General features: G+C 43.6%; 1 protein-coding gene across 1 annotated transcript; it reads right to left on the reverse strand.

Annotated features, from left to right (window-relative positions):
- Positions 1–514: 514 nt before the first annotated feature.
- COPG2 (COPI coat complex subunit gamma 2) lies at positions 515–25,294 on the reverse strand. Its single transcript, XM_080348497.1, has 24 exons — positions 25,222–25,294; positions 23,210–23,262; positions 22,448–22,528; positions 21,822–21,893; positions 20,622–20,701; positions 19,705–19,780; positions 19,184–19,276; positions 18,002–18,088; positions 16,445–16,602; positions 15,111–15,244; positions 14,376–14,443; positions 13,679–13,867; positions 11,616–11,711; positions 10,646–10,889; positions 9,587–9,662; positions 8,106–8,209; positions 7,094–7,219; positions 6,393–6,455; positions 6,132–6,271; positions 4,581–4,752; positions 3,520–3,617; positions 2,701–2,839; positions 2,258–2,356; positions 515–1,089 (listed from the first exon to the last, which is right to left on the reverse strand). Exons 1-24 carry the CDS (start codon positions 25,256–25,258, stop codon positions 959–961), a joined length of 2,616 nt encoding a protein of 871 aa, XP_080204623.1. The 5' UTR covers positions 25,259–25,294; the 3' UTR covers positions 515–958.

The following is a 25,294-nucleotide window of genomic DNA, read 5'->3' on the forward strand; positions in this document are numbered from 1 at the left end:
CTTGGGACTGTCTCAGAGTTTTCCTCAAGCTCAGCTTAACACTCAGTTCTACCAAAGCAGGATTGGGCCTGTTTTACTAAAACAAGCTGAATATGCAATACTGGCACTAGGAAAAGCCAAGGTGTTCTGAGCATGTTCCAGCCACAGGGATTGGGACACGTCTTTAAATTAGCATTAAAATAATAGTCCTTCCTTACTCACCCTGACTTGACGACAAAAGAAAACACCAGTTTATCAGCACAGAGATGTAGAAATTCCCTGACACGAAAAATCACCGCGAGGTTCCTCCTTCCTGACTTTTTATACAGGATATTACACGTTTTTGAGCCCAGAAGAGGCTGCACTGTTGTTTGGTATTAGCTGACATAAGGCTCAAAGAATTGAATATGCCTCTCTCTTTGTACACTGATTATTTTCTATGTGGAACAGAGGAGATAATCATCAAGAAATGGTAAATGTGCAGGTTTTGTGTGTTTTTTGACTGCTTGGGTTTGAAATTTAATAGCATCCCTTTAGGAATAAGGGGATTCTGCTGAGTAAACAGCCATTATGGGCTACTTTTTCTGTAATGACGAAAACAGAATTAGAACAAGAAATGTCTATTTTATTAACAGTAATTCATATGAATTCAATCACTTGGACCAGTGTTTATTTTCTGTTAATAAAAATCAGGTTGGACAAAAGTCTGATTCCATTTTCTTACCACCTGCACCTGTTACCTTCCCTGCTCTACTGCAAGCAGCCAGAGATGCAATAAGTTAGACAGGAATGTGAGTGACAATGAGGAAAGGGACACAGGAAAGGCTCAGTACCAGCCACTACTGTAACATCATACAAAATATTTACCAAATTGAGGAATAAAAACTACATGCAGAAGAACAGACAGGCTGCTTGACAGCCGGTAAATACCCAACCGGTGCTTGCAAAGGGTTTCACCGCAGTTGATCCGCTGGAAAGCTCAGCCTACAGAAGCCAGGATGACATCCACAGGCGTTTCTTCCTTGCTGCGAACTGTCACCTGCATAGTCACACCGTCTCCTAGCGCCAACCTGGACCTGACCAGCACATCGCAGCCGCCTCTGTATACACCTGAGGACAAAAAAACCCATGAGAGATGACTTTAAGAGAGGCTCAGTGATCTAGTCCTAACCCAGGAGCCAACAACCTGGTGGGTATAAGGCAGTTTGAGTGTATGGCCTCTGAACTGCCTGAAAGGAGCTTGGAGCCAGGGGGCAGTCGGGCTCTGCTCCCCAGGAACAAGCACCAGGAGCAGAGGAAACGGCCTCAAGTTGCGCCAGGGGAGGTTGAGGTTGGATCTGAGGAACAATTTCTTCCCCAAAGGGCTGTGGGTCATTGGAACAGGCTGCCCAGGGCAGTGCTGGAGTCACCAGCCCTGGAGGGGTTTAAATGACATGTAAATTATGTTATTAGAGACAGCGCTGCGTTAACGACTGGACTCGATCTTAAAGGTCTTTTCCAACCAAAACGATTCTGTAACAGATACTGTCCTAATTAAACAGAGTCAGCAAGTGCTGCTGGAAGATGAGGTTGATTTAAATACGTAGAAACCAGACAGGGGGTAACTGAAGCTCACATGGCAACACATATTGTCATTTTGTCACAGAGACACAGTCCACTGCCGTTAAGGAAGGAACAGTCCTCCTACAGTTCTATTAGAGCGCTTGAAGTGGAGTTTCTGGAGGTAATTCAGGCTGCAGGATGAGCTGACTCCTGCCCCACTTCCATGTCACTGTCACTCTGCAGACCTGGTGGTCCCAATTCTTCCTCTTGAAATAAATTGAGATCCGACCCTTCTGTCCAAACTCTGTGTGCCCTGTTCATTGCAGTTTTGCTTTAACAACCTCAATAAAGTTTTGTAGAGCACTTCCAGGGATCACCCAAAATTGTGAACCCGGAGCACAGTCACCGAACAACAAGTTGTGAGTACTGCAGGAAGTGTCTTTTGTGACTTGAAAGGAAGATGGTCTTAAAAACCCCATTCTGAGAGAAAAACTGGCAAGGAATTGAGTTAGGTGTCTGCTCTGGAAGTTCTTAATTCAAAGGATTCACTACTGTTCCGTCCTTTCTAAGAGACGCAGAACCTGGCCTGAGTACACCCACAACAGCAGGCACCAAATTAGCTTTCTATAGAGAAAAACTCTCTAGACAAGAGCGGAATCTCCTAACCCATTTCCCTTCATTTAATAAAGATCTTTGGGGACAGGGAAACATCAAGTACAAGAGCATGAATACTCACCAGCTAAGTAGAGCGTGTGAGAATTTTTGTTCTCTGGCACTTTATCTGATCTCTCACAGGGCTGCATGCCCAAGAACTTGATGATGTTATTGACGGCTTCTGCGTTCAGAGATCAAAGAAGAGAATTACTTCCAAGTTGGTGCCAAGCTTTCCATAAGAACTAGTTTGCAATTAAACGTTCTCTAAACACCCACGTGGCTTTACCATTTCCATTCAACCCCACCAACACACCTTGTGTTCCTTTTGCTGTCTTAACAACCAAGGAACACACCCCTCCTTTCAACCACACTTGCCAAGCTTCCCCTCGCTATAATCCCAACGTTACAACACAAATCTGTGTTGCTGCGACATAATGTCACCAAATTCTCCTCCTACCGCACTAAATATACCCCCAGCATGGCAGATTTACTGGGTCACCGATAAACGACGAGAGATCATCTCACCGTCAAGGGTTTTAATGGAACTAAGGGCAAAGGTTTCTTCTTTCTCAAAGTCGTCTCCCACTTCTTCCCAAGCAGCTGCGAAGTTCGGCTTTAAAACCTTCTGAATATGATCGGACACAGTCACCTCCAGATCTTCCAACTGAAAGCAAAGCAAAGGAGATTTTTTCAGCTGCCAGTTTACAGAAACGATCCTCATCTTAGAAAGAAAAGACAAAGAGAGCAGCGTTTTGCCAAGACAGCTCTGGCATGCCTGGTTTTAATTTGAGGAGAAGTGCATAATGACAGCAGTCACTTCTGGTGGTGATTTGTAAAGCTTAAAAATATTTACACAAAAATATTTATGAGACTAAATGAGTGCAGAAAACAGGGCAAACGCTTTGTGAGTCAAAGCCCATTCCAGCCCTTACCGGGCATCTGAGGAGACTTTCTCAGAGTCCAGAAGGAGCTTTTACTTCCTTCAAACCCAAAAGACAAGCACTTCCCTGAGGTCTGACCTGTATTTCAGTGACTGGTAACACAAACACAACAAAAAGAAGTGCAAATGCTTGGGGTGGAGAGAAAGATTGGGCCAAAGTTCTGAAAAACAGACAAGGGAAGTTACTCCTTTCTTCCTGTTAGTCCCCACAAATCCCATCTCCACAGGGCACTATGCTATTGGCAGACACAAGGTTTTGGGGAAGCATCTAACGCAACAAGCTGCTGTATTTTGGAAATGGTATTTCAGTCAAACCTGCTGTTCTACGGCCTTCAAATCCAAAAAGCGACCATCAACCCAATGGCCACGTGTGTTCAGAATTACCATGACAGTCCTGAACTTACCACATACTCATCATCGTAGCCGTCTTCTTCTGGCACGCCCGTGTTTGGGTCACAGTCTCGAACGGTGAATCTCATTGTGCAACTGAAAGTACAAGCAACTGGGAAGAGGAAAAATAAAGAAAAACAAAGGTATAGATCAGCGGTGCAGCTTATTCTGCTTGAGCCCTCGCTTCCCAAGACGGGACTGGAAAGAACGCGCATTGGCTTTGCCCCAGAAGATACGACAAGGTCATAGCTGGAGCACTTTTCACTTTAAATTTCCCCTTAGACTCTAAGCTGAGGAACACAAAGGGATTTTGGGGGACAAATATGCCAGGGCCACGGTGTAACAAGCACAGGTTCACTGTGGAGTTCTGCAGCACCATTCAGGCTGGATTTGCTACCAGGAGAAACTCCAGCAGGGTTTCCAACAAGTGGATTATGACCCAAAACCACAGTTCAAAGAACTCAGACTAGTTCGAATCTTCTCTGGTGTATTAAAGTGATAATCAAGAAATCGACCCGTTGACGAGCTGAGTTGTATTAAACCAATTACAAAATCGATGGAGTTTAAGCATGAATAATAAAAGCAAGAAAGGGAAGTTTTACGCCCAAGAAAATCACTCATTCGCAAATTTCATAGTCTAATTCTTTAAAGAGAGGAAAAATTGCATTAACCAGATATGTAGAAGGCCAAACTACCTTTTTTTCCCCTATTTATATTTTCCTTTATCAATTCTGTTCCTGACTACCATCAGCAAACACCCATGTTTTCAAAAGTGGTCCTTTCAACTCAAGGTAATAAATTCATTTTCCTGTATTACTTGCACACTCTTAAACATCCCATTTTTAATCATGAATAGCATTGATTAAAGTGTACGTATACAATTTGTAAAAAGCATGTATGCTATTTTGCACTAACTCATTTTCTACATAAAAACCAGCAAGTGTGACACACGAGCAAAAAGCTGATGCTAGAAGCTCAGTGTGCACTTGCAAATCCCACACCCCGAACATTTTATATTCTCAAAAACCTTTATTTGAGGGATTTGTCGCTCAAAACTCCTCCCTCCCAGTGGTACCTGCAGTGGGGTCATCCTGGGGAATCTGGACAAGGGTGTAACACATGCCGGGCTGGTTATAGGTCAGGTTGGGCGCAGGGATGCAACAAATCACGTCATAAGCGTCTGACGGCTCCATCTGCACAGTGACTCTCTCCAGTAGCTGATCATTTAACGTGTTTGTGCAGTCAAACTGCAGAAGAATAGATGGAAAAGGACTTGAGCATAGCAGAAATATTTCTGGTTTGACTGAAAATGAGTTAATTTTCTTTCTTTTTCACAGCTAGCACAGTCATTACTTGGACTTAATTTGACAACAAGCAGATAACACCCCAGCACAGAGTTAATGTTTTTAATTGCTCTGGTCTGAGAGCCAAGGACACTCTCAGCTCTGCCTGCAGGCGTGAGGCAGCGAGAAATTGGGGATGGATGGGGCAGAGCTTGATCAATACCCAGACTGATCTATAAGAGTATTCCAGCCCATTAGTGTCATGCTGCAGATTTAAGGAGAGTCAGGACCTTCCTTGTGGATGGGTCTTGATAGATAAAGATTTGTTGCTGAATTAGTCAGGCTCAAAGGTATCTCAAGGCCACTTCGAGAACAGAGTCTGCTGTGAGAAAGAGGGGCGTTCCTCAATCACCGGGGTCCTGGCGTGGCGTGAATCATCGGACGTATCATCAGTGAGAGTCCAGAGCATGGACAGCCCACGATACTCATTTAACGAATCCATGCTTGGAGCGTGGACGCGTGATTAGAATATAGTTACGTATATAAGGAGACTTGTTTCTGTAATAAATGGCTTAGCGTGATTCACATTGAATCGACTTGTTTTGCTTGGTCCTTATCCCGCTCTACACTTCCTCTCTCTCTCGCTGGGGTGTTCTTGCTCTTTCTTTTGGCATTTCTTGCTCTGGATTTTTTGCTCTTCTTGTCAGAGCTGTGAGGGTTTGGATTAGAATGTTTCATTTGGCTTTTTGCCATTTTGCAGAGGCCTCTGAGCCTTTCTGCCTTTTTCCTTTTTGTTTTTACTCTTTGTCTGGGATCAGCTTTGGGACCAGGTGCTGCTTCCTGGGACTGGCTGCTCAGCGTGTTCAGGAGGAACTGCCTCGTGTATCTTTTATTTCTATTATATATTTACTAGTAGTGTATTAGTATTATGTTATTTTATTAGACACTGTTTATCTCAATCAAGTTTCTCCCTTCCCTTTTGATTTTCTGCGCTATTGGGGATGGATGGGGAAGGGGTGAGCGGGCAGCTGTCGTGGTTATATTGCCAGCTTGAGTTAAACCACGACACCAAGTCAGCTACAATGTGCCCCAGCATCTTTTTATCAAGCCTGTTGTTCTCACTAAACAGCTTTCCCCTCTAATTTTACTACAATTCTTTAACAGCTGGGATCGCAACCCCCATCTGTTTTTTATTCTTGAAGCAAACAGCACACACACCCTCTCAACTCTACTTTGCAAATCCCTCAAGAGAGAAGTTGTCATCTCCAAGCCACCGTTTATGCTACACCCCGGTATCATTACGGGCCAACTCCTGTTGCACCCTGGCACATAACTTCTCTTACCTGGAAAACGATGTGATTTGTGAACACGTGTTTAATACAACGAACAAAATACTCCGTTTCTGCTTCTGTGAGCTGCACCGGTTCCGAGGACTTGAATAATGGACCCAAGCTCTTAAACTCTGGAATGGCTGCCAGTTGTTCTGCACGGAAAGGAAAAGGTGACAGACACTGAGCGAAAGGCTCGTTCCTCACTCTCGCTTGACCTGCAGCAAATCCTCCCAATGCTTCAAGCGCTGGAGACCCACTGGTCTCCTCTCATACCTTGAAATATATCCTGACGTGAAGGTGCAACTTTCTCAGGCTTGCTGGTCACTAGGGGAATCTCTGTGAAGAAAAAAGCAAAGATGTGCTGTCAACTGCATCACGCAGGAGTTTTAAGTGTCTTTATATCTCCACTAAAAAATCCTTAACTTGTGGTGTTCCACACATTCTGCTACAAACCATTGCCCCCTTGGATCCTTACATACACTGATAGATCTTTTCTGCTAAGCAATGTTGGGTTGTAAGGAGAGATGTTTGAGTAATAACGAACTACATGTTAGTCCAGAATAGCCAGAAAAAATAACAGCTGGAAGGAGAAAAAGGACAAAAAAAACCCCCAATACTTTCTTAAAAATTTGTGCAGAGTCAAAAGTTGTGCAAGATGATGGCAGGAAACCAGGGAAGTGACTAAGCGCTTCTGGGATGTTCTTTTTTCAAACACCTACAAACTAATAAATCCTGCTGATGTTACAAACTCCCCGCTCATAACGAGGTCAGCAGAACAAATAATGACTCTGTGGCCAAGGCGTTGTCTTCCTTTATCTGTGAATATCAGGCAGGCGTATGACCTGTAACCTGTACAGAATCCACCTGACCCACCTTTGGTCTTAGCCCGACCCCGTTTCCAGACATCAAGTATCATTACAGCAAGCAAAATGCTTATAGCTTTGCCTACAGCTTATTTAAATAAAGTCCGTTACCTGCTTTCTGTTCAAAGATCGGTGCGGTAGCCAGTGGAACTGTTTTCATATCAAAAGGCTTGTCAGAAGGCTCCAGTGTGTATTGGTGCAGGGCTTTCTCCATCCCCGGAACAGAGACGGTCAACCCTGCAAAGCAGAAGCATGGGCAGAAAATGTTAATTTTATTAAAAATATCTAAGGTTTACAGGCACTACAGGTTCACAAATAAACAGTGTGAATTTTAGATATCACACTGCACCAAAAGATGCCGGTCTGAAAAGAAACCAAACAACAAACCCCAAACCAAACTTTATCTGTGTCTCAGTTACCTTCGTCTTGAGATATAAGTCAAGATGATTATTTAAAGAGATTTTCTCTCTAGCTATTGGCTCAGGCTGCAGAGAAAACAACTCTTGTGGGGAATCTCAAGTTTACAGATAGATATGGTTTGGACTTTAGCTAATAAAAACATTGGTAAAAGCACTTTCATTTCTCAGTGAACACAAAGTACTTCGAGATACTGTATGGAATTAAAAAACCTGCTCTGAAGATGACACAGGAAGTTGCCATTCCAGAGGGTATTTTCGTATAAACAGTTCACTCGAGAAAAGTCCTCTTGCAATAGCCTTCAATATATTAAATTCTCTATTTGCATGAACTTTCAACCACAGACCACAAAATACTTTTGTAACCAACCCTGGCAAGATGCGTCATCCCCATTTTGTAAGGGAGAAGATGGAGCAAAGGCGATGAAAATTATCCCAAGTGAAGGAAGAGGTGATGATAAAAAAAGCCCAACCCATATTCCTGCTCCATTTCCTAGAAAATCCTTTCCATATTTTGTTAACTTTGCCATTCTCAGCACAAATACTTCACAGGAAAGCACTAAGGCCAGAAAAACCCCACAGTTCTGTTCTTTCTGGTTATTCTGACCTAAGTTACGGTACAGAAAACTATTATTTGGGCAACAAAGCTCGTCTGTAACGTAGAATGTGAAATAACAGCTCAGATTTCTTTCCTTTCTACCACTGACCGTTAAAAATATAGGCAGCGTTCAGCGCGATCTGTCTCTGCTGCAGGACGTTCAAGTAGAACGTGGCTCTGTCCCGAACTTCGTCATCGCTGTCCATCATGCACCTGTTTTGGGGACAAGAGGACAGCTCAGGACATCACAAGGGACATGTTAAAAATGGCACTGACCAAATCAGACCCAATACCACAATGACAGCCTGCGCTCCCTCAATTCATTTTCAAATCATGCAAAAAAAAGTGTTCATATGCCATAGTAGCTAAAGTTTAGCTTGTAGTTTATGTGCAAGCGTCACATCAGAAAACTAAGATGAAGGGAGATGTGCATGTGAATTGTTAACACCGTGCACACTCGCTGGGTTATAAAATATACACCTGCATTTTAGGGCTAATAATTCTGATGGACACCATATGATTGTACTCTTTGTTTTTTAAACAGCATTCTTTAACAATAGAACAAAAGCAGAAGAAATAGAGAGATTATAAAAACAAACATGTTAAAGATGCTTTCTATTTCAGACTGGAAAAAATAGCTGTGTGCTCAAGTATTAACCCAGTTTTTCAGTTATGGTGGTTTATAATGAGATTTTCTCCCCCTCCTGGCAACTTCCCTCCCTCCTCACATTGCTCAAGTCAGTTCTGGCAGTTTTAATTCATAGAATTGTTTAGATTGGAAAAGGCCTTCAAGACCATCCAGTCCAACTGTTAAGTCGTTATTCACTTGCATATACACCGATGCATTCTCCCTGAAGTATTTCATAATTTGAATTATTTCTCTCACTACAGAAGTCAGACCTGGCACAGGTTTGCAATACAGTGCTATAGAAATGAAGAACATGACATTTATGGTATAGACAATTTCAGGAGGCTGGATGGTCTTAAAGAGACACATGAATCTGAAATCACTACTCAACTTTACACAAAAGTTAATTATGAGTAACATGGAAATATATTTTCTCAGACCTGATTACCATCTCAGAAGAGTTTGGGCTGGAAGGGACCTTAAAGATCATCCAGTTCCACCCCTGCCATGAACAGGGACATCTTCAGCAGCTCAGGGTGCTCAGAGCCCCATCCAGCCTGGCCTGGGATGTCTCCAGGGACAGTTCATCCACCACCTCTCTGGCCAACCTGGGCCAGGCTCCCACCACCCTCATCGTGAGGAATTCCTTCCCTAAATCTCATCTAAATCCACCCCCTTTCAGTTTAAAGCATCACCTCTTGTCCTATCACTACCTGCCCTTGTAAGAAGTCTCCTTCCAGCTTCCTATTCCTATCAGATGTTTTCACAACTAATCACATCTTTCATTTGCTTATCTCCAACAGGGGCAGGATGGAAGGGAGGCAGCCAGCCACCTCCCGACTCCTCTACTGGTATGTTGTGACAATCCTAGTGCGCATTCTGACCTGATCTGACTCAGGCTCTTCCGTGGAGCCAAAGCGCCTGGTGTCACCAACAAGCTCGGCACAGCCGCAGCCACTCACCTCTGCAAAAGCACCAAGATGCTCGGAAGAAGATTCTCATTCTGGGCACCAAACTTCGCTAACGCACTCACAGCGGCTAAAGAAGAAAAAGAGGAGAGATCAGAGGTGCTCAAGCTATAAGCAAACACGTTCTTACAGTCACAATTCAAAGCACTAGCTGTAGTGTTGTCCTCAAGTTCCAATTTACACAGCTTTTCACTTGCACACCATAAACCTTTTAGTGGTTTGGAAAGACTAAACTATTTCCATGTTTTCAAATGGAAATTAGTTTGCATCAGGGATTAACAGAACAAGATCAGTTTAACAGCCCCGCAAATCTGTTCTGAAAGAACTCTCTAAAAGGAAAGTTTAGTTCAAGCTTCATGGCTCATTCCAGTTGTTGACCCCTCTGCCATTACCTGTTGCTCATTCCCCCAATAAATCTGTTTTTCACACACAGGGGTGACACGTAACCAGTGGTGACAAAGGCCAGACTGCACCCAGTGACTTCACAAGGAGCTGAAACCCTTCAGCAACTGCTTAGAGCTGCCTGTCCAAAGTAATTTAATCTTAGCTCAGCACTGGCTTGAAGAAATTCCACATGTAGGAGAAAGGTCTAAAAGAAAGTGCAAGCTTTATGGCCTGGGTGGTTAAAAGAGTCCATATTTTTACAACGACAAAGTTTCTACACAGTGTACACTCTTCGGGGGATGCTTTTCAGGTCCCAATTAGGAAACTGTGACTAAAAAACCTGTCACCAAAAATCAATCTGGACCATCGTGTACTTGTGAGCTTGTTTTGCTTCCTCCCTCCCAGTAGCACCTTCCCTTCGACATGCAGGAGATGAAGCTGATGCTGCTAACCCTCCAATGCCATATCCCAAATATGAAAACAGAATCAACACTCTACAGAGTTTGTTGTAAAGGCTCCGCAGGATGGAAGTATCAGTCTGTGACACGCTTCCAAGGAGGAAACCCGGTTACATGGAGGGGATATTTCCATATAAAATGGTAATTTTCAGCCCCAAGATTTCTTGGTGAGCTCAGACATGAAACAGTCAAGAATTTGAGCTGAACTTACCAGCCCTCACAGCCTCGTTCTCCAGCACCACCCTGTTGAATATGAAGCGGATGTACTTGGATGGGGATGGAGTCCTCGGCCCCTCTTTCCCCAGCAGATGCAGGATCTTTGTGGCGAGGACGGTATGTTCGCAGTCTTCAATGAATTCGCAGAGGTGAGCCAAGCCAGATTCCTTACTCTCAGGATTCTCCTCGATGATGCTGATGATACAGTCCACAATGGCTCGCTTGTACTCAAAGCCACCCTGCGAAAGGAAAATCAAGGACAATGACCCAGCAGGCAGAGCTCAGATTGCAGTGCTGCTCCATTCCCCTCACGCTTCAATTATCTCTTTCCATTGAGAAAAAGAAGCATTTGCACATAAAGAGGAGGCATGCTGGATGAGCTAACAGGGTCTTCCTAGCTTCCCCTGACCCAAAAAGGTACAACTCATGCAAAAAAAGGCCTCGAGGTGCTGGAGTGAGTTGAGAGAAGGGAACGGAGCTGGTGAGGGGCTGGAGCACAAGTGTGATGGAGCGGCTGAGGGACCTGGGGGGTTCAGCTGGAGAACAGGAGCTGAGGGGAGACTTTCTGATCTCTGAACTGCCTGAAAGGAGCTTGGAGCCAGGCGGGGTCGGGCTCTGCTCCCCAGGAACAAGCGCCAGGAGCAGAGGAAACGGCCTCAAGTTGCGCCAGGGGAGGTTGAGGTTGGATCTTGGGAACAATTTCTTCCCCAAAGGGCTGTGGGGCATTGGAACAGGCTGCCCAGGGCAGCCTGGAGGGGTTTAAATGACGTGTAAATTATGTTCTTGGGGACACGGATTAGTGCCACTTTTGGGATAATGATTAGACTCTATGATCTTAAGGGTCTTTTCCAACCACAATGATTCTATGATTGCTGTGTACGCCCTGATTCAAGACAGAAGAGACCCTCCACACTAGCTGTCAGAGCTGCCTGCTCATAACTACACAAAGACAGTTTCATACATACATCATCCCTGAGCATGTTGGAGAGGAAAGTCATCATGACGCTGTGTTTCCGAGGGTACTTCTGACACAAAGCACTGATGGCCTGTACTACCACTACCTGCAAAACAACAAAGAACGTTAGTCACGTGCATTGATTTTTCTATTAAAAAATATACAAGCTTCTTGCTATCTCGAGTTGTCACCTTGATAGATTGAATTCATGTACAAGAAGGATAAAAAATCAGGTGGTGGACTCTCAGCATGGGTGTGTTAACAACCTCGTGCTGCTACAGGGACTGTAATTTAGGAGGGACTATCTTAATTCAAAGGCTTCCCCTCATTTCATCTGCCAAGTGATAATCCTGACCTAATTCTAACTTAACTAGTTACATTTTGCCATTAAAACTCTTTGCAATTTTAAACTTGTCTAATACTTATTTCATTTTCTCATCAAAACAAGAACTTAAGACCATTCTATGCAACCAGACAATGACTTTGTAGACACACTCAAGGCAACTCCACGGTGTAAAAGGGATGAGTACAAGTGAACTACCACCCTTAACCAAGTTATTATCTGAGTTCATAGTGCCTAAACTCAACAAATAAGGTAGAAATTTACAGTTCATGCTATTTCCTAATGATGCATCAGACTGAAGTGATATACACTCATTTAGAACTGTTTAAATTGCACTTCTCCAAAGGCAGCACAAATTTTTGCAGGATACTGCACAGGAGTCAGGAATCCACCAAAAGACATTTTTCCTTCCTTGGAGCAGTGGGAGGAAATGACACAGTATATTTAAGTTTAAAGCAGGGGACTACACCTTCTACCTTGACTTCAGGAAAGCCTTTGACACAGTCTCCCACAGCATCCTCACAGCTAAACTGAGGAGGGGTGGTCTGGACAATAGAGTAGTGAGGTGGGTTGCAAACTGGCTTAAAGAGAGAAGCCAGAGAGTGGTAGTCAATGGTGCGGAGTCTAGTTGAGGCCAGTATCTAGTGCAGTGCCCTAGGGGGCAGTGCTGGGGCCAATATTATTCAATATATTCATTAATAATTTAGACGAGGGAATAGAGTGCACTATCAGCAAGTTTGCTGGTGACACCAAGCTGGGAGGAGTGGTGACACTGGAAGCTGTGCTGCCATCAGAGACCTGGACAGGCTGGAGAGCTGGGCGGGGAATAACCTAATGAAATTTAACAAGGGAAAGTGTAGAGTCCTGCATCTGGGCAGGAACAACCCCAGGTTCAAGTATAGGTTGGGAAATTACATATTAGAGAGCAGTGTAGGGGAAAGAGACCTGGGGGTCCTGGTGGACAACAGGATGACCGTGAGCCAGCACTGGGCCCTTGTGACCAGGAAGGCCAATGGCATCCTGGGGTGGATTAGAAGGGGGGTGGTTACTAGATCGAGAGAGGTTCTCCTGCCCCTCTACTCTGCCCTGGTGAGACCAGACCTGGAATATTGTGTCCAGTTCTGGGCCCCTCAGTTCCAGCAGGACAGGGAACTGCTGGAGAGGGTCCAGTGTAGGGCAACGAAGATGATTAAGGGAGTGGAGCATCTCCCTTATGAAGAAAGGCTGAGGGAGTTGGGGCTCTTTAGTTTGGAGAAGAGGAGACTGAGGGGTGACCTCATTAATGTTTATAAATATATAAAGGGTGAGTGCCATGAGGATGGAGTCAGGCTCTTCTCGGTGACAACCAATGATAGGACAAGGGGTAATGGGTTCAAACTGGAACACAAGAGGTTCCACTTAAATTTGAGAAAAAACTTCTTCTCAGTAAGGGTGACAGACACTGGCCCAGGCTGCCCAGGGGGCTTGTGGAGTCTCCTTCTCTGGAGACATTCAAGACCCACCTGGACATGTTCCTGTGCGACCTCACCTGGGCGTTCCTGCTCCAGCAGGGGGATTGGACTAGATGATCTTTTGAGGTCCCTTCCAATCCCAAACATACTGTGATACTGTAATTTCAAGCTGGTTTTGCTTTAAGTCACCGAAGGATCAACAAACAGGAAAAGCTTCATAAAGACAAGAATGGGAGAAAAACCTGCAGCTGGAAAGAGCAGAGGCCTCCAATGCCACACCTTAAACTCATCCGATATCTCTGACACGAAGGAAGAGATCTGTTTCATGAGCCTGTCTACACTGCTCTCGCTGCCCGTCTTCAGCAGCGTGGTGATGGCGAGGGTCGCGATGCTGCGGTTGGAGTCGGTGATGAGGTTCTCCAGGTCCAGGTTGCAGGCAGTGACCGCAGATGGATGCTTCATGGCCACCTGTAAAGAACGTGATGCCAAATTATATGGGAGGAATAACATCCTACAACTCAAAGCTTTTGACATGGCAAGGATTAAAGCCCCTTTTGTTTCAGCGTTTCAAATCAACTCTCTTAAGTTCCAGCTCACGGGTTTGACAGTCACAAACTGCTTCTGTTGCAGCGTAAAACTTCAAAATCAATATGTTATTTCCTTCACACACACCTTATTCATGCTTTTTTGCGGTATGAAATATCTGGGACTCTGCTTCCTCACAGCTGGAAGCTCACAAGTTATCCAGCTACAGCTTGTTATAGCCCCATGGTCCAGAAATCAGCAAACGTAGCTCAAGCACTGAAAAGGCTTCTGTCACAGCAAGAAATTTGGCCTGGAAAAGCCAATTCTCCAACACAGAGTATTTCCAAATACAGTTATCACAAAAGCAGTTGCTCTACTTTAGGCACTGAAGTCTGGCTTCCTCTGATACTCAGAGATTTATGCTTGTTTAGAAGGTTTTGGAAGCACTCACTTTATTAAGGGTCCGTACAGCTGCGTATCTCAAGACGGGTTTGGGAGAACTACAGAAGAGCTGCAGCACTGAAAACAGAAAGAACATAATAATCAAGAGAAATAATTCGCAGTAAAATGTTACAGAGTAGGGACTATTTAAACTGGTTAAAAGAAAACTGCACCTCTAAGCAGCACTTATGTGTGGGGAGAAGAAGGTAGGAGCCATGACAACCAGATCAAATGAGGAAAGGGGAATCGCCTTGTGCCAGCACTTGGATATTTAGAGGTGCCAATAGTTTAGTCAAAATTTACCGCAGGAGAAAACCAAGTACGGTCTCTTTCAAAGAAAGGCTGCAGAAGAAAACCTCATGTATCCACATTCAACTACATGCTGCTGAACGTTTGTGCAGCTCTATACATAATTTATCACTAGCTTCACAAGCAAGTTAAAAATAACCTCCTGTTTTCCATCTTATATCAATAATAGGTGGTTTGTGTAGCCATCTCTGGCATGTTTGTGCTTTCAAGTTCTCTGCCTTCCCTCCCACCCCAATTTCCTGCAGCTGGAAGAAGTCAAGTATCAACCTGTGTCACCTCTTGTGCCCATTTGCTAGAGCTCTAGATGAAATAGGGGAAAAGAGATCAATGTGCTCAGGATCTAAAAGTCACCTAACTTGGGGAATGTAATGTACTGATGTGCTTTACCACCCTTTCTTTCAGCTGCATCAGCGGCACAAAGGATTTCGTGACCGACCTGAAACAGCGGGCGCCAGTTCCCTGGCTGTGCAGTTTGGGAGATGGATGATGGCAGAAGCAGCTTCGTAAATCACCATTTCGTGTTTATTCCGCAGACAGCTCTCGATGAAGTCAAACAGCGGACTTTCGTGGCTACAAACCAGAAGATATTTCACAGCATGGTGCCGAATTACTGTCATATTCCTCAACTCACACTTGAGTTCTAAACTTTGTATTTATTTTCTATTCATCTTTATCTTATTCAAGCTAGAACTGCTGCACTCTAGAAACACATATTTTATTATTAATCAGCTATCACGCACCACTAACAAAAATTTCCACTGATAAATTAACCTCCTGATAAAATTCTTTTCTTGGGTATCTATACCCTCCTCTGCCAGCGTGAGATCAGAATAAAATAGATTGTTTTATTTATATCCCCACAACACAGGCAGATCCTTATTGCATTTGAAATACATCTAACTAGACAAAGTACAAAACCTCTCCAGACATTATTCGGCAGTTTTAATCCTACCCTCAGCCAATTTTTGGTGGTGGTGGTGCCAAAACAAAACTCCAAAACCCACCACACAACTGCCATACGTAGCACCACTCAGTTCAGTCCAGCATTCTGCTTCTACCTGCTTTTAGTTTTAACACTACAGTTCTGGTTTTGTGTAGATTTCCACAAACTATATGAAAAAAAGAGAGCGAATTTCGTAGGTAATGTTTACTTCAAATTGTAATTACACAGAATCCCAGAATGTCAGGGGTTGGAAGGGACCTGGAAAGCTCATCCAGTGCAATCCCCCCATGGAGCAGGAACACCCAGATGAGGTTACACAAGAAGGCGTCCAGGTGGGTTGGAATGTCTGCAGAGAAGGAGACTCCACAACCTCCCTGGGCAGCCTGGGCCTGTGTTCTGTCACCCTCACCAAGAAGAAGTCTCTTCTCCTCTTTCAGTGGAACCTTTTGTGTTCCAGTTTGCACCCATTGCCCCTTGTCCTGTCCCTGGTTGTCACCAGAAGAGCCTGGCTCCATCCTCCTGACACTGCCCCTTTCCACATTGATCCCCATGAATGAGTCCCCCCTCAGTGTCCTCTTGTCCAGCTCCAGAGCCCCAGCTCCCTCAGCCTTTCCTCACACGGGAGATGCTCCACTCCCTTCAGCATCTTTGTTGCCCTGCGCTGGACTCTCTCCAGCAGTTCCCTGTCCTGCTGGAACTGAGGGGCCACAACTGGACACAATATTCCAGATGTGGTCTCACCAGGGCAGAGTAGAAGAGAAGGAGAACCTCTCTCGACCTACTAACCACCCCCCTTCTAATTAGTTTTGTAATTCACACACTCTTACCCTTCCTCAGATTCCTTCAGGAGTTTGCTTGCAATTCGGATCAGCATGCAGTACGCGAACTGGGATTTCAGTCCAGATTTAGTGAACTTATTCAACATCTTGGAAACCGCAAGGCGATCGTTTTTTCTGAGGTGATAGAGCAGCCCCAAAGCATGATACTAGGAAATCAGAAAGAGATGGGCAGCTATTGAGTACATGCTGCAGCTGGGAAAGGCCGAAATACCTTCTCACCTCTATGCTCCAGGTTTTCTGACAAGTTACAAAGATCTGTAGTAATTTTTTCACTTTCCTGTCTTCCACAAGACAGCCTCAACATATTTCTGAGGCTCAAAAGAGCTGTGAAGTTAGTTTACTCTCTTTTCTCCCCGCATTAAATGTCACAACTTCAAAGGCTTCACCTTATTAAATTATACTGCACAATGACACTTGCATTTCTCGTACACTCAACATCCAAGACACCCCAAGGACTTTAAATGACAACTGACCTTACAAAACTCGAGACATTTATGGTGAAAGTAAAACCAAACATTTCTAGTTGCTTGCCAAATTGTTTTGGGTTCTTTTGCCATAAGACTGATTCACAGTCAGGCTTAATGAGGCTGCTAATTGGGCAAGAACAAAGCTGATTTTCCAGACTCATTTCTGATCCGCAACACTGGCTGAATTTACATAATACTTTCATTTCCACAGATGTTTGGAACATTTGTGCAAAGATTTTGCTAATATGGGCATCTTACTGATATTCGGCCTCATCTCCGCAGTCCTGCAGCAACTTGCAAGTTTTACGAAGGCCAAGACAAGAGATGCTGCTGGTTCTGAGAGGTAGTCAGATAATTTCTTAAGCTTTTTGAAAACAGAATCAAAGCCCTTCTGCAAAAACTGCTGTGAAACAGCCAGGGACATCCCAGCAACCAGAAGGTTGGTGGGGAAAGGGTTTGGACGAAAGAGCCAGCTTTTAATTAAGAATCTTGCACTGGAATTGTTAGTAGCAGAACCAGTTTTACAAAATGTTCCTGAAAGGATGAATCAGTTTTGTAAACTGTCCCTGAAAGGATGTTCAAGCATATCGCGTTCAAGTATACTCTTATCTTAACAACCTAGCTTTTATCTTAGCCTAAATACGCATAGAGTGAGGAGAAGTACATGCAGTATTTCCGGAGGTTGAACAAAGGACACTGCACATGATCAAAATAGTTCCAAGATGTTGCAATTGATGTTGCAATCAATGTCGAGTAACCGTTACGTATCTTAATGAATATATGAATATGTACGTGAATGGACTGTATAAATACTGTGTAACTTAAACTGACCAGCGAAGCCAGCTTTGGGTGCAAACCCCTGGTTTCCCAGCGCTGAAATAAAGCATCGCATGTAACTACGTCCATGGTTATGTGTCCTGATTGCTAACAGAATCATGAAGAAACTTGTGCTTTTTTGAAACAGTTATGTCGTTTCCCTCAAGTCACAATTCTTGTTTATAAAAGAATAAGTGAAAAAGGAAAACCAGTTACTTTTCTAAGGTCAAGAGCTTCCTGGGGCAACCACGCTCCAACGTACCTGCACCATGACATTGTCACTAGAAGCTGCTTCTTGTGCTTCGTTGATCCACCGTTTGACTACATCATAACTGATCCTCATCATGTGCTGGAAGAAGCCACAAATTGAGACTGTAGATGAACTAACAGTCAAAGCACAGTGAACATGAGCCTTGTTATCAGTTTTTAAGTTTAAAGACTTGGAGACAATCTATGGCTTTGCTGCATACAACAGGTAACAAGGAATAACTCACAAATGTCATTTATACGGATGCATTTGTTTCAATAAAGAGAAAAGTAACTCAGAGAGGTTTTATGTTCAAGTAGAACTGAAAACAATATCAGGACAATTCACCTGCCTATGGTTAGTCCAGCAGGAAGGCTTCAGTTGTCAATACTAAATCAGCTTTGTTTGCACCCTCATACAGGCTCTACTCCATCAGCTGTATCTCTCATCTCCTGCTCTGCCTCCTCCACTTACCAATACAGCCAGATTCTTTATCCTATGCACCTATAAACCATCTTTTTCCTCACATTTCAGTCTCAGACTACCATGTTTTCACTTGTATTCTCCTCTTTAAGTTAAACACTAACCTAACAAGATATTTTCCAGCCTTTTCTCTTAAGAAGTGAGAGAAAAACACTGAGCTTCTTCATCTTGCTCTCTTGCTACATACTAGCAAAAATAATCTTGAATTGCAGCCTTATCAGGGCAGCAATTTAATGGATTTGCTTTTTGCAGAGCACAACGCGGACTGCTTTGTCTGGTATAGAAACCATACATTCTGTCACAGTCATTACCTCTCCCACAGCACAGAACAGGTTTCTTACTCTCAAACTGATAAGCATCTTCCCATCATTGGCGTGCTTGACTTTCCAAAGCAGACAAGGCCCCTCCCCAGAGAAATTAATGTTCTACAGTAACTGCATAGATGACTGAGCACTTTGCACTTAAAAATTATTACAATTGTTATCCTCTAAAACAACAGATTAAGGAAGGAGTTTAAGAACACAAAGTCTGCCTCAAAGAAAGCAAAGTCCATTGGTACTACTTTTTATTTTCCACTGAGGAGATAAAGAAGAGTCACATCAAAGATGAAGAAATAACACAATATAAAGGGCAAGCAAAGCTACACATGCAGCAGACCAGCCTTCCAGCCACAATACAACGCGCTGATTTACAATCATCTGCTGCGTTACTTACTAGGGAAGACACCAGTGCAGAACTGGACACACTGGGGACTTTGTCCACGATGGCTTGTTTCATGTATCGCTCAATGGCTTGTAACATCGTACCCTACGAAAGGGAAATCGAAAAGCGTTGATAACTCTGGAGGCAGAGCAGAAAAGCAGCATAAGACAAAAATGTGTGGACCGCGTATCCAAAAGGCCCTCAGAAAAAAAGCCTTGAGCTAATTCTGAAAACATGTCGTTCTGCAAGGGAGACACAAGTATCAGGTGCTCAGTCCTGAAGGTTCAGTGACACAAAGTTTACAGCAAAGCCATCTCAGATCAGCAACTAGAACTCCAAAGCTCCTGCCTTGTAACTCCATGTTTACAATGCGACAGCTTCAGAGTTCCTCACACTTGCAGAGGGTTCTGAGCACTCCTCCATAAAGCAGCAGTGCCATCACTACTAGGAGAATACACCTGGCAAGAGAGTTGTTTTTCTAGCTTAAATGCACTCGTCAGCTCTCTCACGATAGCGATGTGATCTGTACTTACATCGGTGATCCTGCAGAGCGCTCGGATGGCCGGGCCTCGGTAGACGTCTTCCTTCCCCGTCATGTCTTTGGTTAGACTAAAATAATCAAAGTCACCTTGTTAATACTTCTTAATATCTCGATGTCTTGGTCCTTTTGTGACATTCCCCTCATTTAGCTGCTCTTCAGGCTGTTACCACATAACTGCAAAGCTCTAGCATGGGCTACAAACAACTTCTTAATAATTAGCTATTTAAAATTTATTAACAGATTCTGTAGAAATGCAGAATATCACAAAATGTATAGTCTGTAACATTGCTTTGCCATAGGGTTGGTTTATTTAACTCAGCAATTTTCCTTCCTTGTGTGGTTGTTCTTTTTACCACATAAAATTTTTGCTTAGATAACAAGCAAATTTCAGTTTGGTGAATAGCTTAAAAAAATACAAAATAAAACAATCACTTAGCATATGCCACAGATGCAACTTTTGCTCTTGAAACAACTGCAATGTCTATTGTATAGTAAAAAATATTGACAGTTCAGCTGGTGGAGCGAACTGAGCTTTGCTCTGTGACAGTGAAGTGAAACACAAGTCAAAGCCTTGATATTCACAAAACCATCAAGCACCTATAATTAAAAAACAAACCGAACAACAGTAACAAAAAACCAAACACCAACACAAACAACAGAAAAACAAAGTAGTAACTGATTGATAAACTGCAGTCAAGCCTCCTCCTTTTTTAGAAAAGCTTAATAACACAGTAGGAAGAAATTCACATTTTGTATGGTGACAAACAGTCCATATCATGGAGCAATTTGTTTTCCCGTGGTATATCCCTTATAAAGCATAATTCCAGAAAGCAAACAGCTACAACAAACACATTAAGATGCAGCTACTCGTTTCAGAGCTCCAATATTGTTTTCCGTAGGTTCTACTACCTGCTTGTGACAATGATGACGTCCTCAGAAATATTGGCCATCTCCTTGATAGTGAGGTAACACATTCTTCTAAGGGTTTGCTGCAAAAGTGTATTGCAGAAAACCATTAAACCCAACAGCAATTATGAATAAACACTTTCTAGAAGTTTTAAAAGTTAAATAAACTTTTAAATAAAATAGTCTCTTCCCCACATCTATACAAAGTCATAGTGCATAAGTAAAACCATGGTGGATAAATGGGTAACAGACTTATCAATCAAACCAGGAGAAGAGCAACAGATGTATGTCTTATAATATGATATGACTAAAAAAACATATTTAAAAAAAGCTACATATTAATTATGAAAGTGATACATCTTGTCTGTATGCAGAAGCCTCACAATCAGTTAAAAGCTTTAAAACCAAATTCCTCTGATCTATTTATTATTGTAGAAGAAAACCAGAAATATGCAAAAAGCACTGGTACTTTTATCCTCTGAAAGCAAATGACGTATTTCCATTTTAAAAAAACCCCTACTTTATAAAATGTGGATATGAGAAAAGCCCCAAACACTCCATACTCTTGAAATTTTCATTCCATTTTTAAATAGTCAACACGTGCGACTTTCCCCAGCCACATCGCCAAATATCTGAAATGCCGGTTCATTTTTAACAAAAATCAGTGAGATTCATCGCATGAAGTACAAGTCTCAGAGTTCTTACACTCTTTGCAAAAGAGATCAGAGGACTTTACATTAGCGAAAGTCCAAAGTTTAATCCAGCATTTTTTGGATGTTCTCAGTCCTTCACTCCACTCTAATTCATGAACAGAGCAAGCTGTTCTAGGAAATATCAGCATTTGATCTACAGGCAACTTTTACGTTCTATTTTGATTTTAAGCAGATGGGGATTATTTGCAAGTATAATAAACAGTCATAAAACGATACTGATTTGTATATTAAGGCTTGCTGTCATTATTCACAATCTTTACAACAGTAATTCAACTCAGAAAAAAATACCACTGAAAACTACGTGCAGAAGTAACCATGTGTTATTATCCAGTCATTTGTTCCCAAACCATGAATTGCCTTCAGCAAGTACTTTGCAGAGCTTGTTCTCTGAGGTATTTGCCTCCCACATCCCAATACCCAACCGTTGTGTAATTCCTGCAAATTCAGACAAAAGCAGGGAGGCAGCCAGTGGAAAATACTTGGCACTTACATCATTCGATTGAAATAATCTGGTCATTGCAAAAAATGCTTCTGTGGCTTCAGTGGTTCCAAAGTGCTCACCCTGAAAATAACATAAAAGAAGCGAGAGAAAAGTCACCATCATTATCCCCCTTTCAGCCCCCACTTAAAATTCCTACTCACACATGAAGAATCATTTTCTAACTGATCATAACTCTATGTTAAATATTGCCTGACATGCAAGAAAACCTATCTATGGAGATACCAAAAGAAAATATTCCTTATTGTGCTTCCAACTTCCCCCCAAACAGAAAGACACGTTCCAATTCATCATCTCCTGGCTTATGTTCTCACCTCAGTTATTTAGTTCTCAAGCACAAGTGGCTCTTTAATTGCACAGTGAACACAGAGCAGCCAGCAGCTCTCACTTGGCACTCAGAAAAGAAAAAGCCTTAAAAGCTTCAGTGACACAAACCTTAGCGGCAAATTTGGAAGGGAAAACTTAATACGACAACAAAAATACTCCATTTCTTATCTCTTTAAAAGCTGCCTCCCAAGTCTTATGGGAAGAGGTATAAAATGTCTTTCACGCTGAAAGTTTTCAGAAATTAGTGTCAGGAATGTTCACTCTGGGTGGGAAGAATTGGTAAGAGTTACCTGGTTCAGCAAGTAAAGGATCTTGGTAAGGATGTGCAGGCATCTCCGTGGATTTATAGGGGTCTCATTAAAGATACGTGCCTGTAAACACACCATAAACACTGTATTAAGATACGTGCCTGTAAACACTGTATAAATACTGTATTACATTGTATTTTGTATTTGTACATTGTATAAATACTGTATTACATTGTGTAAACACCATAAATACTGTATTACATTGTAACCCAAAAATAATAATTTCTGGTTTACCTTAAAACATATATTTGTTTCCAACTAAGTATCTTATAATTTTTTTCACTTTAAAAATGTGTTCCAGAGAATAAATTCCTGTCATTCAGCTCCTGCATGTTCAGTTTGCTGGAGGGCAGCAACCTGAACAAAGGACAACTAGTAAAAATACTTCCAAACCAATTATTCCCATAGTATCTGTAGTCCAAACACTACTTAGAACTAGTCTGTAGGAACACAAAATTGAAATTATTAAGCTCCTACTTATAACTCTTTGCATGCACCAAAATTCACTGTTATTTAAGCGCATCTTCACCTCACCACTTGCAATAATCCTTGGAGTATACAAAGAGAAGCAGGAAGATCCTAATTATACATAAACCCCTCAGAGAGTAATTTCACGTGCACTTTATTTACATTTTATGAATTCAGCCATTCACATTTCCTGAGAGCTGCACTGTAAAACTTCCTTAAACTGCTAATACCAGAGAAAAAGAGAAGTAAACAGCATTATACTATGATTATTCATACCTCCTGAAGCACAGCACTCTTCTCCAAATGCTGGAAAGGATTAGAGCCGCTACCTGAGGAAGAAAAGAGACCTTTGCGGTGCAGGAAATGCATTTGTCACAAAAAAAACCCCAACCAACAAAATGGAACATGCAAGAATAGCCCCATAGTCCCCCTCTTTTTATTCCTTTAGGCACAGAACGCACTGAACACATTAAGACAAAGCTGCTGCTCAGGATCTGAAATAGAAATATATCGATCAATAAACCACTAATATGGGCTACTTGGCAAACTCCAAAAAGTCTGGCTGCTGTATATCACAAAGTTGTTCACACTAAACTATCTCCATACTGTACTTCTCAGCTTTTTAACAGCCAGATCCAGCTGTTGAGAGGTATTTATTATTGGAGGTGACGCTTCTCTGTCAGCAGCACAAAGATATGAGCCTTTGAATCCACATTCACAGTGAAATTGCCTCAGAGCTCCCATTATATACATGTAAAACCCTCCAAACCCTCACTACAGTTTCTGACCCTCACCCTCCAGCAATTATTTTTCATTTTCTGTTCATTCATCCTTCAGTTCTCATATCCCAAGCAAAAGGAGACTGAGAATGAAATGAAACCCAACCCAGCTGGGCACATACAACAGAAAATTCAAGATGGCATCAGTTACTACAGGCAACCTGAGCTTAATTTCCAGATGATTCTGTGGAGCAAAGCTGTGCAGGTGATGGCTTCATTCACCACATCTATGCTTGATATGATGATGTATATCTTTTCCTGGCAAGCACTTGAGCACGACTGCTCCTGACAGAGTCTGAACCACAAGGTGTGGGGACAACTTCTGCCCCATTAAAGGGCTGAGGTGCAGAACTCAATCAAGCTCAGCAAGCACCATTTCTCATAGAGCTCTGAGTTGGAAGGGACCCACAAAGATCAGCGAGTCCAACTCCTGTCCCTGCACAGGACACTTCAAAATTCACACCATGAGTCTGAGGACGTTGTCCAGTCCCTTCTTGAACACTGTCAGGCTTGGGGCTGTGACACAGAATCACAGAATATCAGGGATTGGAAGGGCCCTGGAAAGCTCACCCAGTGCAATCCCCCCATGGAGCAGGAACACCCAGATGAGGTTACACAGGAAGGTGTCCAGGCAGGTTGGAATGTCTGCACAGAAGGAGACTCCACAACCCGCCTGGGCAGCCTGGGCCAGGCTCTGCCACCCTCACCAGGAAGAAGTTTCTTCTCAAATTTAAGTGGAACCTCCTGTATTCCAGTTTGGACCCATTGCCCCTTGTCCTGTCACTGGTTGTCACCAGAAGAGCCTGGCTCCATCCTCCTGACACTCACCCTTTACATACTGATCACCATGAATGAGGTGACCCCTCAGTCTCCTCTTCTCCAAGCTCAAGAGCCCCAGCTCCCTGGGGAGCCTGCTCCAGTGTCCAGCACCCTCTGGGTGAAGAACCTTTCACTATGTCCAACCTGACCCTCCCCTGGCACATCTTCCCGTCATTCCCTCGGGTTCCGTCGTTGGTCACGAAAGAGTTCGGTGTCTGTCCCTCCTCCTCCCCTTGTGAGGAAGCTGCAGCCGCCATGAGGTCTCCCCTCAGTCTCTTCTCCAGGCTGAACAAACGCAGTGACTTCAGCCGTTCCTCATATCTCTTCCTTTCCAAACCCTCCACCAGCTTCGCAGCCTCTTCTGGACACTCTCCAGTAGCTTTATCTCCTCACGGAAAGGGCGGGAAGAGCCCGCCCGCTGCGGCGCCCAGGGCGGCGAGGAACTGCTTCCCACCCCCGGGCCCTGCAGCCCACGGACCATCCCGAAGAGCCAGAGGAGGCTCTGGGGGAGCCCGGGACACGGGGCAGCAGGCGGGAGCTCCTCTCTCAGCGGCTTTTCCCGCCGCTCCCCTCAGCGGCCGGTACAGGCCGCGCCGGGCGGCCTAACGCTCGCTCCCCCTCAGGGCGCTGCCACCACGCCCGCCCCTGAGCCCGCCCCCCGCTCCCTCCCCGCCGCCACCAGCCCCGTACCGGACTCCTCGTCCTTCTTGTCAAACTTCTTAATCATGTCGCCGCCGGTCGCCCCCCCGCTTCCCTTGGAGCC

This window comes from Nesoenas mayeri, assembly GCF_963082525.1.
Source record: "Nesoenas mayeri genome assembly, chromosome: 1".
NCBI classification, from domain to species: domain Eukaryota; kingdom Metazoa; phylum Chordata; class Aves; order Columbiformes; family Columbidae; genus Nesoenas; species Nesoenas mayeri.